At 38.9% G+C, this 18,547-nt stretch overlaps 1 protein-coding gene across 3 annotated transcripts in view; it reads left to right on the forward strand.

Moving 5' to 3' along the window:
* Positions 1-17,673: 17,673 nt before the first annotated feature.
* Positions 17,674-18,547, forward strand: part of adcy2b (adenylate cyclase 2b (brain)) — a 122,112-nt gene continuing 121,238 nt past the window's right edge. For all 3 annotated transcript variants that reach the window (XR_009061871.1, XM_057827897.1, XM_057827898.1), the window contains exon 1: positions 17,674-18,300. Coding sequence is in view for 2 of the 3 variants with exons in the window: in XM_057827897.1 (XP_057683880.1) it covers positions 18,031-18,300 (270 nt within the window). In the remaining variant the exon portion in view is untranslated. The remainder of the gene's footprint in view (positions 18,301-18,547) is intronic.

Below are 18,547 nucleotides of genomic sequence, written 5' to 3' on the forward strand. Positions count from 1 at the left end.
TACAGCAGTGATGTTTTGGGGCCGTCGTTGGACAAAATGGACTTTTAAGTCCCTCCACAGATTTTCTATGGGGTTGAGATCTGGAGACAGGCTAGGCCACTCCAGGACCTTGCAATCCTTCTTACGAAGCCACTCCTTTGTTGCCCTGGCTGTGTGTTTGGGATCATTGTCATGCTGAAAGACCCAGCCACATCTCATCTTCAATGCCCTTGCTGATGGAAGGAGATTTTTCACTCAAAATCTCTCGATACATGGCCCCATTCATTCTTTCCTTTACACAGATCAGTCGTCCTGGTCCCTTTGCAGAAAAACAGCCCTAAAGCATGTTTCCACGCCCATGCTTCACAGTGTGTATGGTGCAACTGAGTATTCTTTCTCCTTCAAACACGAGAACCTGTGTTTCTACCAAAAAGTTCTATTTTGGTTTCATTTGACCATAACACCTTTCTCCCAGTCCTCTTCTGGATCATCCAAATGCTCTCTAGCGAACCGCAGACGGGCCTGGACGTGTACTGGCTTCGGCAGGGGAACACGTCTGGCAATGCAGGATTTGAGTCCCTGACGGCACATTGTGTTCCTGATAGTAGCCTTTGTTACTTTGGTCCCAGCTCTCTGTAGGTCATTCACTAGGTCCCCCCGTGTGGTTCTGGGATTTTTGCTCACCGTTCTTGTTATCATTTTGACGCCACAGGGTGAGATCTTGCATGGATCCCTAGATCGAGGGAGATTATCAGTGGTCTTGTATATCTTCCATTTTCTAATAATTGCTCCCACAGTAGATTTCTTTGCACCAAGCGTTTTAACTATTGCAGATTCAGTCTTCCCAGCCTGGTGCAGGTCTACAATTTTGTCTCTGGTGTCCTTCGACAGCTCTTTGGTTTTGGCCATAGTGGAGTTTGGAGTGTGACTGACTGAGGTTGTGGACAGGTGTCTTTTATACCGATAATGAGTTAAAACAGGTGCCATTAATACAAGTAACAAGTGGAGCCTCGTTAGACCTTGTTAGAAGAAGTTCGACCTCTTTGACAGCCAGAAATCTTGCTTGTTTGTAGGTGACCAAATACTTATTTTCCACTCTAATTTGGAAATAAATTCTTTAAAAATCAAACAATGTGATTTTCTGTTTTTTTTTTTTTCCATATTCTGTCTCTCATGGTTGAGATTTACCCATGTTGACAATTACAGGCCTAATCTTTTCAAGTAGGAGAACTTGCACAATTGGTGGTTGACTAAATACTTATTTGCCCCACTGTATAAGTTTATTTAAAAAAAAATATGCAATGCACTTAAAAGCGCAAAAGTTGACCCGGAGAGTAGTGAGGGATAACTGTATAAAAAAATACAAGAATGAATATATTCTTTCAAATAGTATTGTAAGTACCTCATTTGCAGCGATAGACGTCCAATCTATTTTGACTAGGAATTTGGTAATGATACATGATGACTCAATGCCAGTCACTTTAGTTGGAATGGCAGTGAATGAATTGATAACATTCAAGAAATTGTAATTCGTCCTATGGCCAGGTGTCCCATTACTTTTGCCCATATAGAACCAGTGCCAAACCAATCATGTTTTGGAATGTGACAGCCCAAAGTCACTTCTAAAGTGGTGAGAGCACATTCAATATAAAGTCTATGTTCAAAATATTAAGGACATAAGCCCACTTAAAGCTTGGGCTTAATTAAGAGTAGCGCGTGGAAGGGTGCATCCCGTCCTCTTGCTGCCCCCATAGGCATGTGCTGCACCACCTTCTCCTCTATTGTGACACGTTGACACTGTGTGGGAGGGTGTTTGATTCAGGATTAGTATGTTCAGGCCACTCTTCATCCACGTGCTCCAATTCTGTCACCGCTCGGAGTGTGTTTGTGTGTGTATGTAGTAGAGGGGAATGGGGGTCAACACCGCCGCACCTGTTTGTGACAGGGTTTACAAAGCTTTTATAGTGTTCTTAGTCCATTTATAGCAACACAACACACACATTCAGTACATAGGAGGAATGTTGTTTCCAAGAACGTCACACATTGTTACCTCAACTGAGTTAGAGACAAATACGCTTTTGTGTGGGTCACTTTTAGATAGGGTGCATGCTCTGATTCTACGGTGAATAATGTGAAACTCAATGGTAAAATTGCAGTTATTTGTTTCTTTGATGGAGGTCTGTGTGTTAATGAGCTTGTTTGTCACAGTACAGTACCGCGAATCTAGCTGTTAGCCTTTGTCTAAAGTTGTTTAAGTTTTGTTTTTTCTTTCCTCTGCTTCCAAAATAAAAATAACAGAAAAATCTCACTGTCACATATCCATTTTATAGTATTTGTGTGATTGTGTAAATGTTTTTGCATGTGTGTTACTGTCTAGAACTGTGTGCGTTTGGACATTTGTGAGTTAACGTGCATGCAATTGCTTGTCCATTTGTGTAGAACTGCGTGTAATATTAAATTTGTCTGTGTAAGTGTGTGTCTTTGTCAATGTGGCTTTTTTTGTGTGTGAATGTTTGTGTGGAAATGTGAGTTAATGTGCGTGTAATTTCCTGTGATGGGGGAAGGGGAGTTTGTGTCTGTGTGTAGCAATGCGCATACATATGTGGAAATGTCTTTTTGTAATGTGGCACTGCCTGAGTGTTTGTGTCTATGCCTGCTTTTATGTGTAGAAACCCGTGTTGTTTGCTGTCTGTGTGTGTGTGTTAGTGAAAATGTGTAATTTTTGGATGTTTAAATGTGTGTGTTTGCACAAATGCGTGTGCATGAGTGTTCATTTGAGTAAATGGCTCAATGGCCCATGAAAAGCCTTTATCGCAGTGAGACAAGGACACGTTGAATAAAGCAACATGAGTCACAGTTCAAACTGTCTCACACATGCAGACACACAATTCGTGTGAACACTTGTGTGTGCGCACGTGTCTGCCAGTTTATTAACGTGGTCTCGCTGCATCAAGGCAAGCCCAATTAGCTCGCCTCCCATAGTCTCATTCAAGGAAAGGCAGCAGGCGAGTGTGTAACACGTATCATATGCAAATTGGGCAAAGTGTACGTATTTATGCAGATTGGGCAGTCATGTATCTTCTTGTCAGAGGGGGAACATGACATACTCTTGTCTTTTTGGGGACAGCCTGTCAATGTGTCACAATTCCAACATAGAAGAGAATCGAGATTATCAACGTGCTTGTGTTCATGCCTATCTAGTGTGCTTCTGTTGATTAACAGATACAGTTTTTTGGCCTCACTAATTAAACAAGAGTAACGTGACCTCGCCAATTAACATATTGGGTGCCATTGACGACAGGCAATGAGTTAATAATCAATTAACTACCCAATCAAGAGTTGGTCTGGATGCCTTTAACACATTCACTATCTCGGGCTGTCAAACGATTAAAATTTTTAATCGAGTTAATTACAGCTTAAAAATTAATTAATTGTAATTAATCGCGATTCAAACCATCTATAAAATATGCCATATTTTTCTGTAAATTATTGTTGGAATGGAGAGATAAGACACAAGACGGATATATACATTCAACATACGGTACATAAGTACTGTATTTGTTTATTATAACAATAAATCAACAAGATTAACATGATTAACATTCTATTAAAGCGATCCATGGATAGAAAGACTTGTAGTTCTTAAAAGATAAATGTTAGTACAAGTTATAGAAATGTTATATTAAAATTAGGGCTGTCAAAATTATCGCGTTAACGGGCGGTAATTAATTTTTTAAAAATTAATCACGTTAAAATATTTGACGCAATTTTGACAGCCCAAATATATACACATAAAAGTTGTAAATATATATATATATATATATATTATTATACATTGCAGGAAAAAAAGTGAAAAAACATAAAATATGAAAAATACATTGAACACACACACACACACAAACATTTTTTTTGAGGGGGGGTGCTACTTTGTGGTTTTTCCACTTGTCGCGGCAGGTTCTGGTCCTTATTAACCACGAAAAACAAGGGATCACTGTGTAACGAAAATATTTTGTTAACAATTTTTTCACGACGATGACTAGATGATTACGAGCTAAAACGCGTTTGGGAGACTAAAACATAACGAGAACAAACCAGTTTTCGTCTGACCAGATGACACCGAAACGAAAATGCTCAAAAGTTTCCGTCACATGTTCATAATGTGTGACATTTTATGTGTAGTTAGCTTGCATCGTAGCAGTGTCTGGTCGTGTCACTCATGTGACGTGCTGCTGCTCTCCAGTCTCCGGGCTTGCACACACGGTAAGATTTGTTTTATTACTTTTCCAGAGAGAATATGCAATGTTGCTCACATACTAAATGTAACTCTTAGCGTTAGCATAGCATTCACGTTAGCATTAGTCTAATGCTAACGGCAAGCGTCCTCTTGAACTCTCCTTTTTTTCACCTACAGTTCATGGTTTTCCTGGTGGGTACAATTCATTGAAAATAATGTACCGGAATTTTCGGACTATAAGCGCTACTTTTTTCCTTCATTTTGAATCCCGCGGCTTATAGTCCAGTGCAGCTTATTTGTTGATTGTTTTGGGTTAATAGGTAACACTTTACTTGACAGCGGCATAACACTGTCATATGACTGCATAATTATGACATGACACTATGATGGGCATTACTGTATGCTTATGTCATTAAGTGTTAATAGATAAATGTTAATACAAGTTATAGAAATTTTATATTAAAACCCCTCTTAATGTTTTCGTTTTAATAACATTTGTAAAAGTTTCTGTCTAAAAATAAACTAGGAGCTCGCCATTGTTGATGTCGATAATTACACAATGCTCATGTGGTGCTGAAACCCATAAAATCTGTCACACCCAATTGCCAGCAGAGGGCGATAAAACACCGAAAAACACAAGTAACAAGTGGACATTACACTGTGCTGTCATTTTAATCTGAGTGGGACATGTGCGTTAAATGCGTCAAATGTTTTAACGTGATTAATTTAAAAAATTAATTACCGTCCGTTAACGCGATAATTTTGACAGCCCTGCTATAGACAATTCACAGAGTATTAAATAGTAGAGAGCAATATGAATTGACACAGTACGTATAGCCTAATACTGTACAAGGTTCGGTTTCCAATATATCATGTAAATATCTTTTTGAGAAATACGTAATTATCCTTTTATTTTCTTCCTCAGTTTTTCTTACAGACGTGATTTTGCCATGTGACGTTCTCGTCTGAAGCGGTTTTTCTTACAGACGTGATTTTGGCAAGTGACGTTCTCGTCTGAAGCGAACCGTAACCATAGACAATGGATACTGAACGCCCCGGTGAATTGTGCCCAAAAAACGACTACAATCATCATAATCTCATGATTTGTATTAACGTAATTTTCGGACTATAAGCTGCTACTTTTTTCCTTCATTTTGAATCCTCCGGCTAATAGTCCAGTGTGGCTTATCTGTTGATTTATTTGGGTTAATAGGTGACACATGCCTCCTAGCATGCGTTGCAGCGCTGCAGATGTAAATAACGATCAAAATTTATGTTCAGTGCTAATTATATATTCAGTTACTGTTCCAGTTGTTTCATTAATTGTTAGTTATGGTATTTGGTAACACTTTGACTGCAGCGTCATAAGACTGTCATAATTATGACATGACATTATCATGGGTATTACTCAAGGCTTATGACAGATGTCCTTAAGTGTCATCCGGCGAATTATGTCACTAACTCCATATATGTTCAGCTTGGATCTTTTACATCAACTCAAAAGTGAGATAATTTGCGTGATAAGACTAAATGACATCAGTTATAAGCATTCATTAATGCTCATGACAGTGTTATGTCATAATTATGATTGTCTAATGAGAGTCTTATGGTGCCACTGTCAAACAAAGTCTTACCAAAGTCTTACCAAATACCATAACTAGCAAGTAATGAAACAACTGGAACAGTAACTGAATAAATGATTAGAACAGAACATGAATTTTTGATTGTTAATTACATCCATAGCGCTACAATGCATGCTAGGAGGCATGTTGGACAACAACAGTGTTGACAGCAGAGGTTGACGGTCTCCCCTAAAGGGGCAGCGATGGCCAAATGAAGCTTCTTGAAGCAATGAAGGTTTGCAGCCAATTGGTTCAAAACTTCAATGTGGTTCATTGAGTTTTATGACAGTCATATGATGCCGCTGTCAAAAAAAAGTTACCGGTTCATATCTATGGTGTAAATAACCCATAATGCAGTGAGGACATCTGCGGCTTATAGTCCATTGCGGCTTATCTATGAACAAATTCCTATTTCGTGTCTAATTTAGTGGGTGGCGGCTTATAGTCAGGTGTGCCTTATAGTCCAAAAATTACGGTAACTGAATTTATTTACACGGTTGTTACAAATGTCAAATACATAGGCCTAGCCATATGGCTATGTCTAGATTGCTGTTTGGCTGTAACTAGAGCCATGAAGAAAGAGTTGCGACACTCCCTGATCTCGCCGCGGACTGAAAGCGGTGATTGCGACATTTATGGGGGAAATTTATAAAATCACGTATATAAGTACTTCTTTGTTTATGTCATTGCAATATTACATATTTGTAAATGCTAGTGTTACATTTCGAATGGTAAGGCGATAACTGAAAACTATGTAAACTGTTACGCGGAAAGGAAATTTCCCATGTTGTGAGGGAAAGTTTCATGTCTGTGTTAGCATTAGCACGGGAAATTGACTTTTACATTGAAATGCAAGATGATTTACGTTTTTCCACAGAATGTCTAGATTTCCTTGATTCACTTACCTGTGGTAAAATATTCATGATAATGTATAACAATAACAACTAATTACCCTATGTTAAAGAAAATCTGATTTTTTTATTGAACAATTGGTGTCAGGGTTCATTATTTACACCTAACGTTTTATAGATCAGTGGCCTGTGACTGTTGGTTGTGCAGCATTTGGTTGTACCAATCGGTCTGAAAAGGGCTTTCGTATGTATGGTTTCCCCAAAGACCAAGAGCAGCTGAAAAAATGGGTAGCAATGGTCAGCCATCAAAAAATACAATTGAAAGGCTTTTTGCTGTTTAAAAAGTGGTTCAGTGACCACAGCCAGCAGGTACCAGCAGCTCTCCCCAGCACAAGCAGCCGCGTGATGTTCATCATGAGAATGTAACATCTGACCTAAAAAAATATACATTAAATTAGTTGTCTCTTATAATTTTGTGTGTACACTTTTCATTCTATGCACATCTCTATAATAATTTAAAACATTTTGATAAAGAAAGAATACAGGTTGTTATGCATTAACTTGGTACTCTACGATGAGAGCGATACCTTCAAAACTTACAAAATTGCGCTATACCTTCAAAACTTACAAAATCGTGCAAAAAAAAAAGAAAACATCGTCTACCAATACTCACGAATACAGATAAGTGTATGCATCGCAAAGGACCTCTTAAAGAGTTGGCCATTTAAAACAGGACGTGACTTAATCAATTTATCCCTGGCGATACCTTCCCAGTTAGCAGAGTCAGCTTAAAAAGTAGAAGAAAATCGCTCATGAACCAAGATTAAAAAATATATATAATGACGCCATGGACATACAAATAAAGCTCAACATATACGTCATAAAGCGCCTGTGATAAAATACAGGCAGTTGAAAATTCAAATGAGATCATAATGAGATCGTTTGTTAATAATCTTACCTCTGAATATACTTGACAGCCAGCCATTCAAACGAATAGGGTTCGCCCTTGTCGAAGCGCTGTTTGGAACTATTCGAGGCTCCATTACCTGGAAGTACCCAGAAGTAAAATTGTTAAATGGGAGTGTCGCAACTTTCTTTCTAAATGGTTCTAGTTATAGCTAGGCTAGCTATAATTCCTAAAATTTGTTATGGTAGCATGTGATAAACTGAATAAATTAAAGAAAACATCAGACTTGTAGGCTCTAATAAGCCACAATTGTTCTCTTTTACTAAAATATGCTATTAGAAACACATAAAATATTGCATGGCACGGCCAGACTGTTCTCCCTGTATTTTTCAAACACTGTGAGAATAGTCTGGGACACAGCACCTTAATGGCCTCTTGAAGCGAACAAAGTCATCTGTCCAATCAGATTCGATTATTTGCGTGACGTGTTCTCAACGAGCAGCGTCGGAAGTCGTCTCCACAACAACACAGATGGCAAACGCGAGAGCCGAGAATATGTTCCAATCTGCGGTAAAATCAGTTTTAAATGACCAAAAACACATCGACACAAGTCATTGACAACAGTCTCTCTCGCGCTAGCCATGTTGAATAAACTTCTCCATTCTCCGCTCGCGCTAGTTTCTTGTCGCTTTACCAACATCACATTGGCCCGTCGCTGACTGGTCCACTCCGCTATCATTTTGCTGTGGCTAGCTCCACTCTGGGAATTTTATCCGCAGAACTGTCGGCAGACACTATCGCTGGAACAGCGGTGATTCTGGAATTGCAGGCTACATAAAATATTGCCATTGATTTAAAAATCTAATATTTAGTACAAGTTTTGACCTATGGAGGGCGCCATGTTTTATGGATACTCGGGGTGATGATGTAGCTATTCACTGTCACTCGATGAATACGACCGGTGTTCTGCCAAAATGTGCTACATCGGCGAAACGTGCTACAAGAGGTGAATTTGACACACATAGTACTACTGTGCGCTTTCAACTTTTTTTTTGTCAAGATGCATACAGGCAGAACGTACTAAAAATGCATTAAGAAAATACTTGAATGTAGTTTGTGTCGTATATCAAATATGGACAGTTTAAATACGCTACGTGACTAATGTGGTCAATAGAAAAACATTTTTGCTTTAAAGCTACCACACAAAAACACAATGGTTAAAAGTATGAGGAAAATACATACAGTGGGGCAAATAAGTATTTAGTCAACCACTAATTGTGCAAGTTCTCCCACTTGAAAATATTAGAGAGGCCTGTAATTGTCAACATGGGTAAACCTTAACCATGAGAGACAGAATGTGGAAAAAAAAAAAACAGAAAATCACAGTTTGATTTTTAAAGAATTTATTTGCAAATCATGGTGGAAAATAAGTATTTGGTCTATACCAAAAGTTCATCTCAATACTTTGTTATGTACCCTTTGTTGGCAATAACGGAGGCCAAACATTTTCTGTAACTCTTCACAAGCTTTTCACACACTGTTGCTGGTATTTTGGCCCATTCATCCATGCGGCTCTCTTCTATAGCAGTGATGTTTTGGGGCTGTCATTGGGCAACACGGACTTTCAACTCCCTCCTCACCCCGTGGTGTCAAAATGATAGCAAGAACGGGGAGCAAAAATCCCAGAACCACACGGGGGGACCAGTGAATGACCTACAGAGAGCTGGGACCACAGTAACAAAGGCTACTATCAGTAACACAAAGCGCCGCCAGGGACTCAAATCCTGCACTGCCAGACGTGTCCCCCTGCTGAAGCCAGTACACGTCCAGGCCCGTCTGCGGTTCGCTAGAGAGCATTTGGATGATCCAGAAGAGGACTGGGAGAATGTGTTATGGTCAGATGAAACCAAAATAGAACTTTTTGGTAGAAACACGGGTTCTCGTGTTTAGAGGAGAAAGAATACTGAATTGCGTCCGAAGAACACCATACTCAGTGTAAAGCACGGGGGTGGAAACATCATGCCTTGGAGCTGTTTTTTTGCAAAGGGACCAGGACGACTGATGTGTGTAAAGGAAAGAATGCATGGGGCCATGTATCGAGAGATTTTGAGTGAAAATCTCCTTCCATCAGCAAGGGCATTGAAGACTAGACGTGGCTGGGTCTTTCAGCATGACAATGATCCCAAACACACAGCCAGGGCAACAAAGGAGTGGCTTCGTAAGAAGCATTTCAAGGTCCTGGAGTGGCCCAGCCAGTCTCCAGGTCTCAACCCCATAGAAGATCTGCGGAGGGAGTTGAAAGTCCGTGTTGCCCAACGCTAGCCCCTAAAACATCACTGCTCTAGAGGAGATCTGCATGGAGGAATGGGCCAAAATACCAGCAACAGTTTGTGAAAAGCTTGTGAAGAGTTCCAGAAAACGTTTGGCCTCCGTTTTTGCCAACAAAGGGTACATAACAAAGTATTGAGGTGAACTTTTGGTAATGACCAAATACTTATTTTCCACCATGATTTGCAAATTCTTTAAAAATCAAACAATGTGGTTTTCTGGTTTTTTTTCTACACTCTGTCTCTCATGGTTGAGGATTAACCATATTGACAATTACAGGCCTCTCTAATATTTTCAAGTGGGAGAACTTGCACAATTAGTGGGTGACTAAATACTTATTTGTCCCACTGTATATGCTAAAAGTATTTTTGAGGCAATGTAGTCGTAAGTTCTGTCTGTATGCATCTAAAATAAACAAGCTGAAAGCGCATGGTAGTACTTTAGGAGTCAAATTCGCCTCTTGTACCACGTTTTGCCAGTGTAGCAAATTTTGGCAGACCACCGTTTTTTTTCCTACTCTCGTCACGTCTCATCCCATCTTTCCTGTTTATTTTGCTTTTGCTGCTGGTTTTGTGAAGTATCAATAGTGCTGTCACGCTCATTAATGTTCCTCTCGGGTTCAAATTGAAAGGGTTGAACAGATTTTTATGTCATAATCTTAAACCCCGGAAGCGTGGCCATGTGACGTCACCAGCCAGTGACGTCAATAACAATTGCGACATACTACTGTAGTTAAACTAATTTTACAAATTGTATAAAAACAAAAACATCAAGAGGGGTTTCAATATCAAATTATTTTAATTCATAATAACATTAATCTTTTAAGAACTACAAATCTTTCTAACCGTGGATCCCTTTAAAAAACAGACGAACATTGTCCAATATATTGCAATGTGTATTTCAATAGGACTTCCCCAATTGGAGCATATCACAATACACTTCCACTCCTATTAAATAGAATTGAAAACACCCATTAACTGCAATAGATGTTCAGAATGGACATCTATTGCGGTCGATGACAGCCAGAGTTAAGGATGTGCCTGCTTCTATTTTTTTAACTAGTTGGACGTTCGAAATGTTGCTTTCATTCCATACTTCCTCAAATAGTAGAAAAAATACCTCCCACAAATAGAACAAAGTTAATGGGTAGACGCATAATTATCTCCCTTCCATACACTATTGTTCATACCAAACATTGTTAACGGCTGAACTCATATGAACTCTGTAAACAATCTCTGTGCTGAATTAAAGGGTGGAGTCTTACCACGTTGTAAACAAGTTCCCTATTTAAGATTTTGGAGTTCATCCAGTAGATTAACAATATGAAATTTTCACAATGTTGTGTGTATCACCCAGTTTACAAAATTTTCAAGATACAAGCAGTCGTTGGGCTAAATTTAGACGGATTTTGACTCGCAAGCAAAATTTGAGATGTGAGTGATGAGTCCTTTCAGTGAACTCAGGCAAGGTTTTTAAAAAAAAAAAAAATAGAGTGTGATTGAGACCTCTGTAATCCTGTCGCGCCGCTGGGAAATAGGACGACATCTGGCACATCAGTCATATCAGCGCTAATAGATTAGCTCTCATTATGGTCATTACATTGACCAGCTGGATGCTGAGTGTCCAGAAAAGTTCCTGTTGTGTCGCTTTCTGCCGCAGGAGAGCGAGATTATTTATTGACTGTGATGACAATTATTGGGTGGAATATTGTGCATGTGGAAATGAAGTGTTTGATGTTCTACAGTATGTCTGACTTTTTCACGAGCTGCAGCATTTTTTGCACTCTTACAGTGTTCGCATTACGTGTTGGATGGATCACTGTGAAATTTAGTCTATGCATCCTTCTTGAATGCTTCACCCCTGAGCATTGCATGCCTTTTGATTTAATTAACTCACTATGTCAGGCACTTTATATTGGATGGGGACTAGGAAGTAATTCCGGACAAAATCTGTTTTTTTCCAATTTTAGTTTAATTTTCTTCATCCTTGGCTTCGGTCTGTGCTCTGAGGAATGCAATCCCGTTTCCTTCTGACACCGGCTATCAACAGACTTCAGCTTTTTCCTCATTAGTAGCTTTTTCCCGCCTTTTGAAGATACGCTCGTCTTCTTCTAGCACACACTTGCTCTGATGCTCTCTTCTGATGTGATTTTTTTCTTTTTTAACTCTCCCGACTTTGTTTCCCATTCCTATCCTTCTCCTCGCCGTTCTTTTTTCACTGCTACACACTCCTTTTCATCTTATCTGTCATGCACAATTCAGTCTGTACCTTCTCTATTTAACTCATTCAGCAGCAAGAATCTTTTAGTATTCAAATGTTTTGTGCCAAAAATGTATTATTACTTATTTTCAAGATAGATGGAGAGGTTCTTGACTCAGTTTTACTGTGAATCCCAAGTTTTTAGATAAGGGGAATTAGCCAAAATCGCCAGCAGGGGCCGGCAAAGCACTGTTTTCGAAAGAGCTGAGAATCATAGGGGTTGAAATGTTTTTACCTTCGAACAGATTATGGATATGAATTGATTTGGCAGAGTATTTGCTATGGTTGTTAATGGAGTAAGGCTGCAATGAGTAATCGATGAAATCGATTAAAATCGATTAATAAATCAGTTGCCAACTAATTTGATGATCGATTTTTGCCGGCAGCTATGGGCAGTCCTGTTTGGGTCGTCGTTTGTGTGTCATGCGAGTCAGTGATTAGCACAAGAGAGAGAAAGTTCACTGCTACACTCAGGTTGGGTTGCTGAATCAATAGAGAAATATTACTGAGTGTCAAGAGTTTTGTGTTGTTAGATCCAGTGTGTCTGTGTCAGAGGTGAGTAAACAAAGTCAATTATATTGTTTGTATTCTTTGATGAAGACGTTATTACTTAACACGGAGCGCCAAGCTAGTAAGCAAATATTCTAATCAGTTTCTTAAGTGTCCGCTTGTATTGTGTTTTGGCGACGCATACTAGCACTAGAGTTATTGTTAGATAGTAAAGTTGTCTTATTTCTTTTTATTAAGAAACCCATTTTAGATTCTCCTTTCAACACAAACTCCCATTTAAACTGTAAATTGTCATACAAGAGAGTGTGCTTTGAAATTGGATTTGGATTTTGTCTATAATATCAAAACTGATTCATTACAGTCGTCCTACTCCTTATTCGATTTTGTTGTTTAGTTCGTTTAAAGAAAAAAAATCATTGACACAATTCATATCAGTGCTTTGCCCACAAGAAAAAAAATGTCAATCAGCAACACTTTTTTTTTTTTTTTTTGAACAGAACTTTGGTCTGATTTGTGTACTTAGAAATTATTTTTGTGTTTTATACTCAGAAGCTTTATTAAAAACGTAAACAAGTTTTATGTACACTGCCGTTCAACAGTTTGGCAAACTTTTGAACCGTAGTGTACATGATGAAAAATCCCATATGATACACTACTGTTCAAAAGTTCGGGGTCTAACAGTAGTGTAGTTAAAACAGTACAGTTGTAGACAGGGCCGGCCCAGGCCATTTGGGGGCCCTAAGCAAAATAATGCCAAGGGGCCCATATTTTTGGCCCACTATTTCATCACAGTGTACTGTGAAACCCATACATGCAATTCAACCCATGCGTCCATATTTTGTATATTAATCAGATTTTGTTGCACTGCATTCTTCAAACTTCTCACCCCAAATAATTGTCAGTACTTACAGTAGATAGCGCCAAACCTTTTTCTAAAAGAGGAACAGAACAAAATTAAAGAACTTTTATTTTTTAAGCTTGTAATCAAGTATCAAAACTGACAAAAGTCAAATAAAGCAAACTGTAGTAAACAAAATAGAATATAAATTAAACAATTGCCAGATCGGGGGCCCCCTAGTGGTCAGGGGCCCTAAGCAGCTGCATAGTCTGCGTATAGGCTGGGCCGGCCCTGGTTGTAGAATACAGTTAAGTCAAGAAGCTTTAATGAATTATTATTACTTCATTGTTACTTCCAACATGCCTAAAACGACCTCAAGGTAAATTGTGAAGGTAATTGAAAAAAAGCGACATTTATCTGATAAATCGATTAAATTTTTAATTAATTGTACGATAAATCGATTATAAAAATAATCGTAAGTTGCAGCCCCACAGCAGAGAGATGTATAATATATCATTAACAATCAAGTACAAACTTGGATATGCTGTATCTGTTGAATAATTTGTTCATTGGTCCATGTCTAATACCGTCAATGGCACTGAAACATAAGCATTCACAGCCAATCCTACCATTTTAAATGAATGAATTGTAAGTCTATTGTTGTCAGTGGCAGGCGATGAGTTAATCAGGCACCTCATGTAGCCTTGTGAACAGAAAATAATCAGAGGTGGGTAGAGCAGCATTACATCAACATAATATCACTCAAGTAAAAGGAAAAGTTGTCATCCAAAAAATGTACTCAAGTTTATTAGTTTTTTTAAACAATATTTTTTCAGCACAAAGTTATTTATATGAACTGTTATTATTATACTGTACTATAACCTATTACATAACAGCGTTAAGCCAAAGAAATACAAAAAAAGTTATTTAAAAAAAAAAAAAAAAAAATCTACAGAAAGGAAGCATCATTTGTCCAAAAAGCATTGGTGCCCTCTAGTGGAGAAAATAGTTCCTAATTTGAATAGTCAATAGTTCCATCACAGTTCCTATTATGGAATTAGAAGAATCATATCTCCGGTCTTCTGTGGTCAATCGGGGCCGAATAAAAACTGGGAGAGACGTTAAAATCCGCACTTTTGAGTCATGTTGAGGGCAGCGCTCTATTTCAAATACTGAAGTTAATTTTTTACTGTGCTTTAAAGAAAACACGTGATTGAACAGGCCGGCGTGAGCGTAGAACGGAAAGCTTGAGTCTGATTGGTATAATTGAGTCATGTGATTATTGTAGCGACTTCTCATTGGTGAAACTGATATACTGTTGGCATCGCTGGCAAAAAAAAAAAGTTAAAACTAATATGTGGAATGAAGAGGACAAATAGAACGCCTAGTGTAGCCCAAAGTCACGGAGTGAGAGTAGCGTTTCATCTTCACAAATCTACTAAGTAAAAAGTATGGCGTGGTAAAACTACTCTTAGAACTACATTTTTCTCAAAAAAGTTACTCAAGAATCGTAATTTTTGTACTATAAGCCGCTACGTTTTTCCTTCATTTTCTGCAGCTTATAGTCCAATGCTGCTTATTTGTTGATTTATAAGGGTTAATAGGCAACACATGCCTCCTAGCATGCATTGCAGTGCTACAGATGTAAATAACAATCAAAATTCATGTTCTGTGCTAATTATTTATTCAGCTACTGTTCCAGTTGTTTCATTAATTGCTTGTTATGGTATGTAGCACCAATTTATTTGACAGTGGCTTCATAAGACGGTCATATTTATGACATGACACTATCATGGGTATTACTGCATGCTTATGACAGATGTCATTAAGTGTCATCTGGCAAATTATCTTACTAATAGGGTTGTTCCGATCATGTTTTTTTGCTCCCGATCCGATCCCGATCGTTTTAGTTTGAGTTTCTGCCGATCCCGATATTTCCCGATCCGATTGCTTTTTTTTGCTCCCGATTCAATTCCAATCATTCCCGATAATTTTTCCCAATCATATACATTTTGGCAATGCATTAAGAAAAAAATGAATAAAACTCGGACGAATATATACATTCAACATACAGTACATAAGTGCTGTATTTGTTTATTATGACAATAAATCCTCAAGATTACATTTACATTATTAACATTCTTTCTGTGAGAGGGATCCACGGATAGAAAGACTTGTAATTCTTAAACGACAAATGTGACTAAATATTGCCATCTAGTGTATTTGTTGAGCTTTCAGTAAATGATACTGTAGCCATGCCCAAATGCATGATGGGAAGTGGAACCATGACTGTGCGTAGTGCTACCCATTGATATATCTTCTCTGCGTTGGGAAATAACATTGGGTGTTAGGAAAAAGATCAGTTACTACCTTGCTTCACCACATTGCTTCCCACGATATTTCTAATCATAGGGAGAGGAGTTGTAAGGCTTTAGCCAATTAAATAAGGGCTCCAAAGGTTGCTAAAATTTACTCTACTCATTTTACGCTGCCTTTTACAGTGGGGAGAGCAAGTATTTGATACACTACCAATGGGTTTTCCCATTGACTGTGTATGAAATACTTGTTCTCCCCGCTGTAGCTCTCTATATAGGTAAAACGGCGCCATTACAGATTGAGCGCGACAATGCGTGAGTGGGTCGTGCAGCGCATGCATTAATTGCATCAAATATTTTAACGTGATGCATTTAAAAAAAAAATTAATTACCGCCGTTATTGGGATAAACTTGATAACCCTACCTTAAGCCTAAACTAAAGACTCTGGATAAGTGTAACATTTTATGTCTGTAACATTAAATACAATTAGAAAACGATTTAATTAAAATATATATATATTATATATATATATATATATATAATATTTTAAAAAAAAAAGGCATGTCCGATATTTTTTTGCCGATTCCGATACTTTGAAAATGACGTGATCGGACCCGATCGATCGGCATCATCTCTAGTTTAGTTACTAACGCTATTTAAGTCCAGTCTGGATCTTTTACTTCCATTCAAAAGTGAGATAATTTGCCAGATAACACTAAATGACATCTGTTATAAGCATTAATTAATGCTCATGACAGTGTCATGCCATAGTTATGATTAATAACAGTCTTATGGCACCACTTTCCAATAAAGTGTTACCGAATACCATAACTAGCAATTTATGAAACAACTTGAACAGTAACTGAATAAATAATTAGGACAGATCATGATTTTTGATTGTTATTTACATCTGTAGCGCTGCAATGCATGCTATGAGGCGTGTTGGACAACAACATTGTTGACAGCAGGTGGAAGAAAAGGTTCGACTGTCTCCCCAAGGGAGCAGTGATGGCCAAATGAAGCTTCTTGAAGCAATGAAGCTTTGCAGCCAATTGTTTCAAAGCTTCATGAGGGTTCATTTGGTCTTATGACAGTCATACAATGCCACTGTCAAATAAAGCGTTACCGGTTAATATCTTTTGGAGTAAATATCCCATAATACAGTGAGGACAGCTGCGGTTTATAGTCCAGTGCGGCTTATCTATGAACAAATGCCGTTTTCGTGTCACATTTGGTGGGTAGCGGCTTATAGTGCGAAAATTACGGTAAATGTAACTCAGTACTACCCATGTCTGAAAATAACAAAGAGCGAGACTGCAGTTGTTAAGTTATACTAATATTTTATTACTTAGCCATCCAAAGCTATTTCCTAATTATTTTTTAGCTTTGAATGACACCCTTGGTCAGCTGTTGAAATGTCGCACATGCACTATTTGATGTGTTTTGAAACCTAATTTTTTGTTCTTAAAAGGAGTGACTAAAATTCTTGAAACTTACCTGTTCCACTGCTGAAGACTGAAGAAAAAGCAGCTGGCACTACTGTTTTGTTTTGGGTTTTTTTTCTTTTTTTTGAATGGCTGGCATTGACAGAGTTAACTAAAGAAGAGAAATTGGTACTTCTACTTGTACTTTTCCTTTTATGACAAGATATCTGTACTTCTACTTGGGTACACAGTGTGAGTGCGTCTTCTTGCTTTGAGCTTCAGTACAGCTGTTATAACCTGTCTCAGCCACTCACTTTCAAAGCGCTTTTACGCACACACCAGTGACATCAGGCTCCTTATCTTCTTTCTGGATCCAGTCCTCACTCTGTCTTCCGTTCCTCTCATTCATTGGTCTGTTTCTGGACTACACTCACACAATTTCTCCTGCACCACACTGGTACACACCCTCTCTCTCTCTCACTTCACACTTTTTTTCCCCTCCCTTCCAGCTCAACACAGTCACTCCCTCCCAGTTCTCATCTGCACCTCGGCCGAGTCGCACGCAGTAGTGAGAGAGGACGCCAAACTGATGGGCCGACTCCTTTTAAAGAGCAGCCCTGAAGAGGGACATTAATGCTGTCCTGAGAGGACGTGAGGAAAGTCCCGAGGGGAGGAAGAACTGACATCTTCACCCACTTTTGCGCATCACTTACATCCAATCCCAACTTCTTTTTGGTGACACCCCCACAAGACTCCCCACCCATGTGGGAGGAGGCCCTGTGGACCCGTGGACGCTACCTGCTGGAGAAGAACGATGTAGGAGAGAGCGGCGAGGGGCCCGACAACCCGGGAGTTGAGGGATGCCCTGGCTCGCAGGGGTCCGAGGTGTGCGCCGGGGTCGAGAAGCGGCAGGACTGGCTGTACGAGTCCTACTACAGGATGAGCCAGCAGCATCCGCTCATCGTCTTCCTGCTGCTCATCGTCATGGGAACCTGCCTGGCGCTGCTGGTGGTCTTCTTCGCCTCAGGGCTGGTGAGTGAGTGCTAGATGGGAAATCGGGGGTGCTTGGAAGTCATTCTAACTTTTTTACGGCCCCAGCTCACTCCCTCACTCTTTGTGGTAATTCACTGCTTAAACATTTACAGCCTGATTTAAGAATTGATAGCTTAATTTACACCGTACGCGTGACAAGACGTAAACCTTTGCGACTTATGTTTGAGCTTTGACACCTTTTTATACTCTTCATTACTTTTGCTGTATGATGTGGATTCTTTTATCA

Source organism: Corythoichthys intestinalis, chromosome 22 (assembly GCF_030265065.1).
Source record: "Corythoichthys intestinalis isolate RoL2023-P3 chromosome 22, ASM3026506v1, whole genome shotgun sequence".
Classification (NCBI taxonomy): Eukaryota; Metazoa; Chordata; class Actinopteri; order Syngnathiformes; family Syngnathidae; genus Corythoichthys; species Corythoichthys intestinalis.